The sequence below is a fragment of the Pundamilia nyererei genome, unplaced genomic scaffold (genome assembly GCF_000239375.1).
Source record: "Pundamilia nyererei isolate P.nyererei 1_Seehausen unplaced genomic scaffold, PunNye1.0 scaffold00125, whole genome shotgun sequence".
Classification (NCBI taxonomy): domain Eukaryota; kingdom Metazoa; phylum Chordata; class Actinopteri; order Cichliformes; family Cichlidae; genus Pundamilia; species Pundamilia nyererei.
Window position 1 is genome coordinate 1,911,551 of NW_005187526.1, and position 12,418 is coordinate 1,923,968.

At 41.1% G+C, this 12,418-nt stretch overlaps 1 protein-coding gene across 3 annotated transcripts in view; it reads right to left on the reverse strand.

Annotated features, from left to right (window-relative positions):
* The window catches only part of ano10a (anoctamin 10a), a 37,083-nt gene that overhangs the window by 11,746 nt on the left and 12,919 nt on the right, over positions 1–12,418 (reverse strand). For all 3 annotated transcript variants that reach the window (XM_005742971.2, XM_013913314.1, XM_005742970.1), the window contains 5 exons: positions 11,013–11,068; positions 10,821–10,895; positions 10,488–10,676; positions 10,205–10,396; positions 9,721–9,849 (listed from right to left, as the gene is read on the reverse strand). In XM_005742971.2, the coding sequence (XP_005743028.1) occupies positions 9,721–9,849; positions 10,205–10,396; positions 10,488–10,676; positions 10,821–10,895; positions 11,013–11,068 (641 nt within the window). The remainder of the gene's footprint in view (positions 1–9,720; positions 9,850–10,204; positions 10,397–10,487; positions 10,677–10,820; positions 10,896–11,012; positions 11,069–12,418) is intronic.

The window sequence follows — 12,418 nt, forward strand, 5'->3', positions numbered from 1 at the left end:
ACACACACACACACACACACACACACACACACACACACACACACACGCCAGTCCATCTGGAGCACGGCCAGCCGCCACCAGCTTCTTTGATTCAGCACCCTTTTCCTCATCACAGTAATGGACTTATGCTACAGTAGATGGAACAAAAAAAAAAGAGCAGATAACAAGGTGCACTGTTCCACAGGAATGGCTTTCAGGGTTATCAAACCAAGTGATTTGAGTAAGACAATGGAATTACATATATTTCCACGCTAACACTAGCTTTCACTGAGGATGGTAAAATAATTTATCTTGCCTAGTTGGACATAATATGACCCCAGATTATGCTCTGATTGATGCCACTTGGAACACTATGAGCTTGAAGTTGCATAAACTAAGACATTTTGCCATTCCAGTCAGCACAGCAGCTCCAATAATTAACAACCAGAACATGCTCAGAAATCCCTGACCTCAGTGGTTTGTTACATTGATTGAAAGTGCAGAATAAACAGTCCAGCTCTTAGCGAATTACTAATGCTATTGAAGGCTAATTTATATTTGTGTGTGTTCAACAGCACAAGGTTAGACTAAAGACAGAGGACACTCGGTGAAGGTTGGAAGAAGGTAACTTGTGAAACATTTGAGCCTGACAATAAATTCTGCTTTGTCTGACACAATGGATGTGACTGAACTTCAAATGCTCAATATGAAAACTATTTGTATCATCATTGCTACGCTGATTAAATTACACCAGCAAAGGCTGATGTTCTCCTTCATCAAGTAAATAAATGTAGGGCAAACAGAAATGTTACTACAGCTGAGAAATGTTCTAAAATAAAATAAAAAAAATCTATAAAGACCAAACTCTGGATATTACAGGTTTGCCATTTCCTATTTGAAGAACAAGTATTTGATATACAGCTTAATATTGTGTAGCCCTACGTAAAGAGGAACACCTGGACACTCCTCCAAACAAAGAAACTAATTAGACCTGTTATTATCTCACATCAAATCAAAATATGAGCAGATTGATATGAGCTGTCTGGGTTTACTATAAAGTTTGCTTTGTTTGAGGCGCTCAGGCAAAAATACACAGAGAACATGGAGTGCATACTTACAGGTCACTTTGTTAGTTACACCTTGGTTGTTAAATCTCGGGTACCTTTGCCAACTTGAAGCAGTCTAGCCATTCTCCTCTGACTCTGACAAGAACAAATCATTTTCAGCTGGAGAACTGCTGCTGAGTGGATATTTTCTCTTTTTCTGACCATACTCTGTAAACCACAGAGATGGTTGTGGGAGCTGCCGCTCAGATCAACAGTTTCTGAAACATTCAGAGTAGCCCATCTGACGCCCACAACCATGCTTAGTTTGACCACTTTGACCAGTGGAAAGTCTACATGTCTGCATACCTTTCTGTCGTATGATTAGCTGATTAGATATTTGTGTTAACAAGAATTTGAAGAGGTGTATCTAACAAAGGTGTTGGTGAATGTCACTGACTCTGGTATTTTCTTTGACATGCTATTCAGTGACACAACTTGAACTTACTAAGAGAATAAAAGAAATGGATTCCAAGAATACCACGCCAAGTCAAAAAAATCTTGTGGTGCTAAGATTTTTCTATAGCCTCCTGGTGTATTCTTTGTATTAAATGAAAAGATAACAAGTGGATTTTACTGTTGGTTTGCTATCCTACTTATTCTGGAAGGGTGTACAGTTTTAATTAAAGCAGACCTAATAGCCATTTCTTGACTAATAACTCACAGCAGGCCTGGGCGAGACGCTGTCCTGTAAATCAGCGGTCCCCAACCTTTTTTGCGCCACGGACCGGTTTATGCCCGACAATATTTTCACGGACCGGCCTTTAAGGTGTCGCGGATAAATACAACAAAATAAAACTAGTACCGGTACCAAAAAAAGAAGATTTATTCATAACACACGTGAAAAGACCCAGGAAAACCGAGTTAACGATAAAAACGATAACAAAATAACGCTGAAAACCGATAAAAACCCTGAAAACCATACATTTCACACCTGAGCCTCAACTCTCGTGGCCCGGTACCAAATGACTCACGGACCGGTACCGGTCCGAGGCCCGGGGGTTGAGGACCGCTGCTGTAAAGGACAGAAACCCCACCCACCTGCTTTTCAAATTTGCTGCAGGAAGGAAGCTCACTCGAAGGGTGGGTGGCCTTAAAGGAAGAGGAGCAAAAATAGCCGAGTGGCCACCTAACAAAAGAAAAGCAAGAATTGTTTTGAACTATGAATCATGCAAAGCCACTTCCCTCTTTGAGTACTTTGGAATTCATTCTTTTGTTGCGTTTATGTAATGAGGAAAAAACAAATAGGAATTGTAAATTCTTGGCCATACTGCCCAGATTTATTGCTAATGTTACCTTAGCCACCGCGCTAATGCTCAAATCATTTAGTACATTTTGCTGTTAGCATGGAACTGACTACATTTCATTCCACCGTCAATCTTACTGATGAGACACAAACAGAAAAACTGCCTTTTCATACGTGATCTGAGCAGAACGCATCTTTCTAACAGCTAGCTGCCATACTGTGTTTTCACTACAGTCTTCTTCATGTTGCCTTAAAGTCTTCTGAACAATTCATCCTACATGCTTCAAAGCAGTGAAGCAAAAGATGTGAATATTTATCTGCATGTTATGTTGTGATTTTTAATACATTTCAGCATTTTATTTCACTTTGTCATTATTGGGTATTGTGTGTAGAATGTTGAGGAGAAAAATGAATGAGAACGTGGAACAAACAAACAAACAAAAAATTGTGTCGCAATTTTTTTTGTCTGCAGGAGAAACCCTGCTTTTGCTTCTTGATATACGCAACAAGAATAATAAATGTATTTAAATATTTTTTTAATCAACTTAGTCAGGAAACAGGAATGCACCAGCATGTAGTTTGAATACAAAAGTCTGGTTTTTATGCTGTGGAGCTCATCACTCACCAAAAATATTGTATATCAAATTAGGGAGTGATGATGAGCAGACATGCGAATGCTGGGGACAGCCAACAGCGGCGCAGGGAAGCAGCGGCACCGACGTGAGAGGGAGAGATCGCAACTTTTGGGAGAGTGTGTTTGCTGTATGATGTGAGGACAGCGAGGCATGTCAGTCTTTACGATGCAGTGCGACTTGATTCGTGAGGTCTGACTCAGCGTAAAGTAAAGCTGCATACACCGATTTTATTGACCAGGTGGCAGCACAATGAGCTGTTAACACAACATGAGATCTACATTAGACGATTAAGTTATGTCATGATCAACATATTTGCATGCAGTAGCTTGCACATCTAGCAGATACACTCATTAGTATTCATTTTGAGTCATGAGTTTCTTGTCAGCCAATAACTTTAAGGCCAAATCTAAGTCTCCTCTTAGCTGTGATGCGGTCTCCAGACTACTGAGGGAATTACACAGTGAGAGTCGTGATAAACTTGAGTCATCCTGATGATGGGTCAAATATCTATGCATACTAATAAAGGTGCCACTCAGGGACAAACACACCAGTGGAATCATAAAAATACTGGTTCTAGATAATGATTAGGGAAGCAGGAGGCATCCTTCTCTAATTGCTCAAAGAAATTCTATTAGCTAACCGTGATAACGTAAAGTCCAAGGAAATAATAACACGACGTTGCATTCAGTGCTATCACAAACAAAACAAAACAATGCATTGCAATACAAAATTGCTAGCTGTAGAGTGGGGTCATTTAATTACATAATATAGGTTTAGAAGATTAAGTTGCTTTGCACACCAAGTTCAAAGCTCCTCCAGTGTAAACAAAGCTCAAATACAGAGTGGGAGGCTAGACTAGTTTATGGGTGGATCCTGGCCTGCTGCTGCTCTGTGGTTGCCAGCAGATAAGATCATCTTATTGTCTTTAAAAACAGTGTAATGAGATTACTGTGTGGTGGGCTGCTGAAAAAGACAATTTGACAGACACACACAAAAAGCTGTCCCATGCAGGCACCTTAATCACCACACAGAGCTATGTTAATGTCAGGTCTTTGGCTTCTTTTAGATTACAAAGTTAATAATGTACTGTACTGTACTGACCCGTAATCAGCTTTGTGAGCAGTTAGTATGGTCTGTATTATAATAACGTACTTTACTTTGAACTGGTAGACTTTGGCAGCACAGAAAAGCATTTTTATATTACCATGACACTGCTGTTCCACTCTGCTCTATAGGCTATAATGTAACTGTTCGTTCAGTCTCGTCGCTCAACTCGGTCCCATTTATGATGGTCCCAGAGCATCTAACAGCCTTTAAGACAGATATTTGCCTCTAAAAATAACCATCAAACCAAATTTTAAAGGACAGCGATTGCTGGACTTCATAAAAATTTGTGTATTTAGAGTGAATATAAGCTTTACAAATTAAATTAAATGCATAATAACCCCTACGGATGCTTTTATAAACAATTATGGCCAGCAGGTTACATACACTCATTATGGGCATGTGCAATCATCATGTATGTAGTACAATCAGCTCCAAGAAGCCCAAAATTACTGTGACATTCATACCCATGCTGAGTGGGCATGAGTGGATGCCCACACAGTGGACCTCTGATAACACATACTGACTACTATTGCTTCTTCCAGCTTTAACTAAATGTATTGTTGTTTGCACTATAGACTGTCTCAAGCTGTAAACATCACTTAGGGCCTTAGGACATATCTGTGTCCTACGCACTAATATTCTCAATTCAAATACTGCATTTATGGTTCGAGTCAGTCTTAGAAGTCGTGTAAATACACAATACAGGCTACACACAAACCATGATAACTAATTATTAGTTTTCCATCATGCCGAGATATTTTGTGTTAAAAGTTTTGTCAAATTGAAAATACCTGTGTGCTGCACACCAGCTCAAATAACCAATAACTGTGAACCCTTTCTTTTTCCATGCCATTAGGCTGTGATCTTGTCTCCCGTCCTTTCAGGTCCCTTGTAAGCAGACACACTTCAGAGTCCCTGCTCTGTTTCCTCAGCTCCTCCTCCGAAATGAGTCGATTATAACAGACAGACCCGTGACTGAAAGAAAGTCTCTGTCTCTTTCAGCGGCAGGCTGGCCAGTTGCCTAGTTACTGCTCACTGATGTGTGTAAACCCTACACAGCAATTACCCAGGTATCATAGCACTGATGCTGGAAAGCGGCGCGGCGAAGCCCTCGCGCCTGCTCCCAACCCACCCCCATAACAGAGATAAGAGGAGCTGAGGGTTTTGATTTGAACCCTCAGCTCTCTGAATCAGCCTTCTCTTATTAAAGAGATGACGACCGACTTAAGAAGAGCAATGTGAAATGCTTCGAAGGAAAAAAACCCCATCTGTGATCTCCTGTCTGTCTGCACTAAGATAGTGGGTTAGAGGCTCTGCTCCGCCTGGAGTTAGCTGTATTTAACAATGTATGCACTCACAGACCTGTTAGCAGCTTTAATTAGAAAAGGTTTCTCTAAAAGCAATATACTGGCTGCTGAGTCAATAAACCACATGTATGTGTATTCATGTGCAGCTCTTCTTTCACACACTTAACATTACACAAGCTGGCTCTCACTGTTCTTGTTGTGCCATCTCTTTAATAGCCTGTTTGCTCAATTCTAGGAAATGTGGTGGTAGCAGGCAAGAACGTGCTTGGATCTCGCTCTCTCTCTCTCACACACTCACACACACAGGTTTCTTTTCCTCAGTCAATCGTTTTCCTTGTCTCTTTCATCAGCCCTGGCGGTTCTGCTCTCAGTCCCTTCCTTCCCGTTTCTCCTCCTTTTGCTTCCACATTCACTCATTTTATCTCTACTTTGATCCAAGCCTTCCATCACAGGTCTGCAGTGTGCACTAAAGAGAAAAGCAAGGAAATGCATGACACACCTGACTGATGCAGTGTGTCGCGGCAGGATGGATTGCTCATATACAACCACTGCAAAGCGAGAGTGTAAGCCAAACACCAAGCTGTGAGCTAACCTGGTTTCCCTCTGTGTTTGCAAAAGCAGCATCACACCTCCTCTCATGATTCAGGTGAGTGAGGCAGAGTGCAAATCAAGCAGAGAACATGACCCCCAGGCCCAAAGCGCAGCCCTCTGCTATAAAAAGTCATGTTCATTTCTACTCAGCCCAAAAGACAGTTTGGAGGAGGTTAGGATGGATTAGAGGCAACATGCTGTGAGTGTGATTTACTGGAGTCCCTGGAGTCTTTAATCAGAAAAAGTCTAGAGTAAGGGCTCATGTAATGCACACACACACACCAAACAAAGGTCATATTCACTCTGCTTCACTGAGTGAGTGGGTTAAATGCAGAGAGGAATTTCCCCACGGGGATCAATAAAGTATACATTATTATTATTATTATTGTTATTATTAAAAGTGATGAAAAAAAGCTGCCACTGTGTTACAAATTGAAGCTGGAGGGAATATCAGAGAAGTTGAGAGTAATAAGTAATAACAAACAAATTGCGGAAAAACACACCTGGTTGATTAAAAGCTTAAAATATCTTCAGTCCTACTAAAGGACATCCGTTCATTCGATTATCATTACATTCTTTAACTCAACTGGATCAGCACTACATGGTTCATGTCTTAACCTCAGTGTATAGACTGAATAGATGGATGTAACATTCAGCTCTTAAAAGTCAAAGAAGCCAGTGTGGAGGTGTCTTAAACCTGCATTCTACTAAACCTGTGTGACTCCTCTGTTGGCAAACAGAAGATCAGCTGTTTGGAAGTTTATGGTAAAATGATCCTTGCTGGCCTGATGAGTTCATGGCTTCTGTTGCTAGTTTCAAGTCACACCGCATGCAACGTGATATTCATTTAGTAGATTATGGCCCCCATTACAGTCAGAAAGGGAGGATTAACCATGGTATGCTCACTGGCTAATGACTTGTGAAAGACAAGTGTTTAACTAAAGACAGCGATGGTGAAAATCTTCTGATTTTGGCTTCCCAACAAGAAAATAGCGTGTCTTATACAAGCAAATATAAAAACAGACATCAATTAAAATGATACTAAAGTGAAAACAATCTCTGTCCTTACAGCTCAGACCAGCATTTTGGACCAAAACAGATCTCATATTGCCCGATTACATCTATCCTGAAATTTACTGCCCCCCTCTGGCTGCACTTGGTAATTGTCTTTGGAAGCTAGCTTGACTATCAGCTGTTAAATCTCTCATTTTTTCTGGGAGCGTTTATGTCATGCTGACAAAGGCTGGAACTGAGAGGAGAGTAGCAGGAGTCGATGTAGGACAGTCATTCCACTTGCTATTAATTTCAATTAAATTGTCTACAATTCAGCCAGAGGCACAGCAGGTGGCACTTGAGAGATATTTCTCTGAATACTTGAAAGGTGGGATTTCCCACGAAACCCTTCTCTAGCATTCTTTCCATCCTCCTCTTTTACCCTCATCCCTGAACTGTGGAAAGGGCAAATGGCATGTTCAGCCTCCCTGAGCATGGCTCTGATGGGGGCTTCTTCCTGTTAAAAGGGAGTTTTTCCTCCCCTCTGTTGACAAGTGCTAGTTTGCAGGGGATTAGGCAATCATTTGGGTTCGTTCTCTAATTGCAGGGTCTGTATTTTTCATATTTCCTCATGACGTCTGTCACTGTAGGTGATACAGCACCCCAGACCAGTACAGACCATTGACCCATTTACTTTACCTTCAATGAGCATGAAAGTTGACCTCTTTGACAAACTTCACAATATTCAGCTTTTTAAGATGCTCAGTCTTTTTTTGGCCGTTTGTGTATGTGTACTGCTACACTGTTGTCAGAGATGATGAGGAACTGGAATGCAGTTGGTTCACCCACTCATCTCACCCATCTGTAAAAGTCTCTGCATGCCATTGATGGTGCATGAGCAGTTACCTGCGAAACGACCTATTGTCATCAGTAACATCTGCACTTGGAAATTAATCCAAACACAGAGCTGTTACACCCCGTCAGTAAGTAAAGTTAACAACAAAAAAAATCAGTGAGCTGTGTCATCAGATCATGTATAATGTAGCATGTTGTCATCAGACCCATGGTTCTCAAAGCGGAATCTGTTAACACCACAGCTCCCTCACAAAGGGCTCCAGAGGGGTTTGATGATTCAATTCACTTGATTCTATTTGGATTTCCTATTTATCACCATACACTGTGAAAGAGACACATACCATCCCATTTCTCCCACTTTCAATTTCAACAGCAGACCGTAGCAGATGCATAAACTCTGACCGATCATCTTTTCCAAATGGTGACTCTTTGGACAAAAGACACATCTAGGAGGCAGATTCTGCAGCCCATGAGACAAAGGAAGGCTAAAACGATTCAATCCATCTCACACTAATAGAGAACTCCCAGCAAAAAGAAAGGTTTAAACAAACCCAGGCTTATCCTGGCAGCTGCTGCAGGAGAAATATCACCCACAAAGAACAACTTCTCTGTGAACTGCAGAGTTTTCAGCTGTGTGTGCCGACCACACGTTCAACATGCAGACGATCGATGTGACCCAGTTTCTGCCTTGGCATCAGCAGAGAGATGTTGTACAGTGAGCTACAGTATTTCAAAGAGCATTTACAGTCTCAGGCAGCAACCAGACAGTTAAAACAATCGTCCCTCAGGAGGTTGTTAAAGCAGCACAAACGTACAACTGTTTTCTTTATGAATGTCCTTAAAAGAAATCTCCATACTGCAGCACCTCCCATTCACTACATCCTCACCTGTTTGTGCTGTTATTTTGAGCCCCCCCCCTCCGGAGGCAGGAGGTGTGTTAGGCTGCACTGTTTGAACAGGGCACATAGAAAAGGGGAGCGGGCTGACGTTATGTTAATAGAGGTAGAATCAGGAGAAGAGGAATCTGCAGCGTGAATGCTCAAATTAACACACACACACACACACACACACACACACAAGCTCAAACAATTATAGGCTGAATACGCACAGTGCAAATTTCATTTATGTGCGGACACACACACACTCTCCACTCTGCCCGTCACCCTCAGCCCTTGCTTTGGGCTGTGGCTCCATCTAGTGAACAAAAATCTGCATCTGGCACAACTACAGAACAGGGCGGTGTTAACAAGAACGCTATTAAACACTAATGTATCCAAAAATGATTATGAGAGCTATAGAAAATAAAAAATACAGGAATAATGCTACAAGTCCAATTTTTGTGTTGTCTTCCTTGGTAAATTCACTGATCCTTAAATGAAAGTGAATGGCAAAATTGCCTCTATAACCATGCAAAAAGAATGACTGCACAGTTATCACTATATCTAACTAACTACATATAATTATAACCTATCAGAATGGAGAATACAGTTTTTTCAAAACAGGCGTATTATACTCGTATTATATACTGTATTATATCACAAAGGAGGTATAACAAATTGCTTCCTAGCATTCCATTTAGACGTGTTTGTTCCACTCCTGGCAAAACATACACAGCGGCATGGCTCTGTGAGATGCTTGTGCCATCATCAATGGAGTCATTTCTGCTGCTGTGGTATTTCTGCTATTATAAATATACCATTTACTTTCTGCCAAACCAAGTTTCAGTTGTGTCACTTTTGAAATTTCTTATACAAGACTAGTCAAGTTTTGTTTCATAACATCACAAAGTTACTCCAAAATACTACATAAATCTGACCTTTGTTTACCAGTCTGAGGTCACGCATTACGTGTGTGTGTGTGCGTGTGCGTGTGTGTGCGCGCGTGTGTGTGTGTACGTAAATTACCTCAGCAGCCACTGTACACAGTATGAGCTGTGTCTCTGACTCGGGGAAGTAGGATCTGACTTGTGGAGACATGCCAATCAGTGCACAGTTGGTCACAACAGCTATCACACTCATGGCTTCAAAGGCAAGCTGCACACAGAGGTAGAAAGACAGCGACAGTTATTCGTTTCCACGAATGGAAACCATACCTGGATGCTGGGCACAGCACAGAGTCAGTCATATGTCATTTTTAATGGAGGAGCTCTGTTTAGATTAGGACAGCATGTTAAAAAAATACAATGACCTGTCCACAGAAAGCTTTAATGTTCAGAGTACCCCAATATCATTTCTGAAGGACGTCCAATATAGCAGTAAGGATGTGGAGGATATCTGTGTCCTTTGGTAGTTTATAGTTGTACAGCAATATTTGTTAAATAAAAAACTAACAAAAATCATTCTTTTCTCATGAACATCAGCAACTGCATTCAAAACTAAATGAAAATACCTGCCAGACTCCAATGTTTGCAGCTGGGTCAGCAAAGGGTCGTTTGAACACTCGACACATCTTGAAGGCGTCAGAGTAAACCTCGGTGATGTTGTTTAACACCACAAGGACAGCCGCCAGAGGAAAGACACAGGAGAACAGACTGACATAACCAAACAGCAGGAAGAGCTCCAGGTAGTCATCAAATGTTCCCTGAGCAGGAATGAGAGCACAGACAGACACAAATTAAAGAACGTCGCAGAAGACGTCATTTGATTTCTGATTAAAGATCACATGTACTGACCAAGTATGTGCTCATGTCGGCCTCGAGCCGGACCTGCTCTACCAGCGGAAGCTCTTTCTCCTCGTACAGTCTTCTCTTCTGGATTTTGCGAATCATCTTTTTGTTGCGTCTCCTCTGCAGCCAGTAGGGCAGGAAGGCCTCCATGAACTGATTCAAGATCTGACTGGTGATCAACAAGGTCGCCAAACTCTGGAAAGAGCGCAGACACAAAGAAATATCAACAGAAACCAGGGTAGAGGGAGGTGAGAGAAACAAAAGAAAGGAACTGTAAAAACTAGAGGAGCAGAACGATGGGAAGTAGAATCAAAAAAGGAACGAAGGAGGCAGACCTACCTGTCTGAGAAGCTCCATGTCCTGCATGACAAAGGCAATGTAGAAGAGCGACGCGAAACAGTTGAAGAAGTTGAACTAAAGAAAAAAAGAGTTAAGGCAGTTATGAGAAGTGAGGTGGTGATAAGAAAGGCTGCACTCTCATCAATAAAGGGTACAGTTGGCAGAAAGCTGTGGATAACTCATTTCACTCACCACCAAGACTTTGAGCACCAGGTGATTTTGATATGAAGACTCTAGCCTGTGATTTTCTAAACACACGGAAAACATGTCAGCAATAACTCATCGCAATGTTCACAGCAGAAGCTGAAAACCAGTCAATGACTGCCAAAAATCTGGAACTCCAGGACCTGACCAAAGCCTGACTTTTCCTGGGGTCAGCCCTTTAAAAACATTCCTTTTATTTGCCTTAAGAAGCATCTAAGTTATTTTCATGGTGTGTTTGTGTTATTATTTATCTCCAAATCTGTGAGAATGTTGAATTGAATCAGGGCCCATCATACCTCATACTACAACATTATCCCAACGATCTAAGTTTGTGCTCACAGGGGATCACATGATTGCTGAGGTTCTCTCTAACATTGTAGGGTTTTATCTTACAATATGTGTTTGGTTGGTTTATCCTATTGATGGCTTCACTTCCATTTACTGAGAGCTGTACTGTATTGTGTTGCTGTCACAAATAAAAAGTTCCTGTGAACAGTGATTGAATGATACAATGGATAAAACTCTAAACCTTTTGATCTCCCTTACTTGTCATAACTACATATAAAATAGTTATCATTCCAAAAGATTTAATGCAGTTTCTTCGCTAAACCATTTGAAATACACAATTAAAGTCTGTACTTTTATCGATCATTCATCATTAGCTTTTCATTTATTTAATTAAATCAGGTACACAAACTGATTTACTAATGCAACATGCATTTTACTGACAATTGCGCTGAGGTTGAACGCTGGGGGGGGGGAAAGCACATCTTATTTTTGTGCTCAATATGGTGACAGTTGCTGCGCGGAGGAGGAACAAAAGTGTCGGTTACCAAGCTATCTAATTCTAAATTGGCTCAGTGACCTCAGAGATGACCTGGACCTGGATGACCGCAACAAAACGTCTTACAACACTTTAGCTTTTGGTGTCTTGAACATACTGTGGCTTCTGTGTCAAGAATTTCACAGCCTGCACTGTGGGGTTCAAAGTGAAATGGCTGAAGAACAAAGAGAACAGATGGATAATGATGTTAACTTTGGACCCCGTCCTGAAATTAATCAGACCTCGGATGGACATCAAAGCATGGGAAGTCTGAACAGCAGTCCATTTTTAATTTTGATGTTTTGAATTGGTTTCATAGTTTGAAGGTGCTGTTTGCTTTTGTTCTGGTCAATTCATTTACATTCATCAACTTTAAAAACATATATTTCCTTAATAAAGTTTTTATTACACTCAAATGAAATTGTTCTAATTTCAGCAATATGAACAGTGCGGATAGTTTTCACCGTGATCTCATGAGCTGTGCTCTTAAACACATAACTGTTTTTTCATTCATCTGCATGATAATACCTAAGATGGAGATCACACACACACACACACACACACACACACA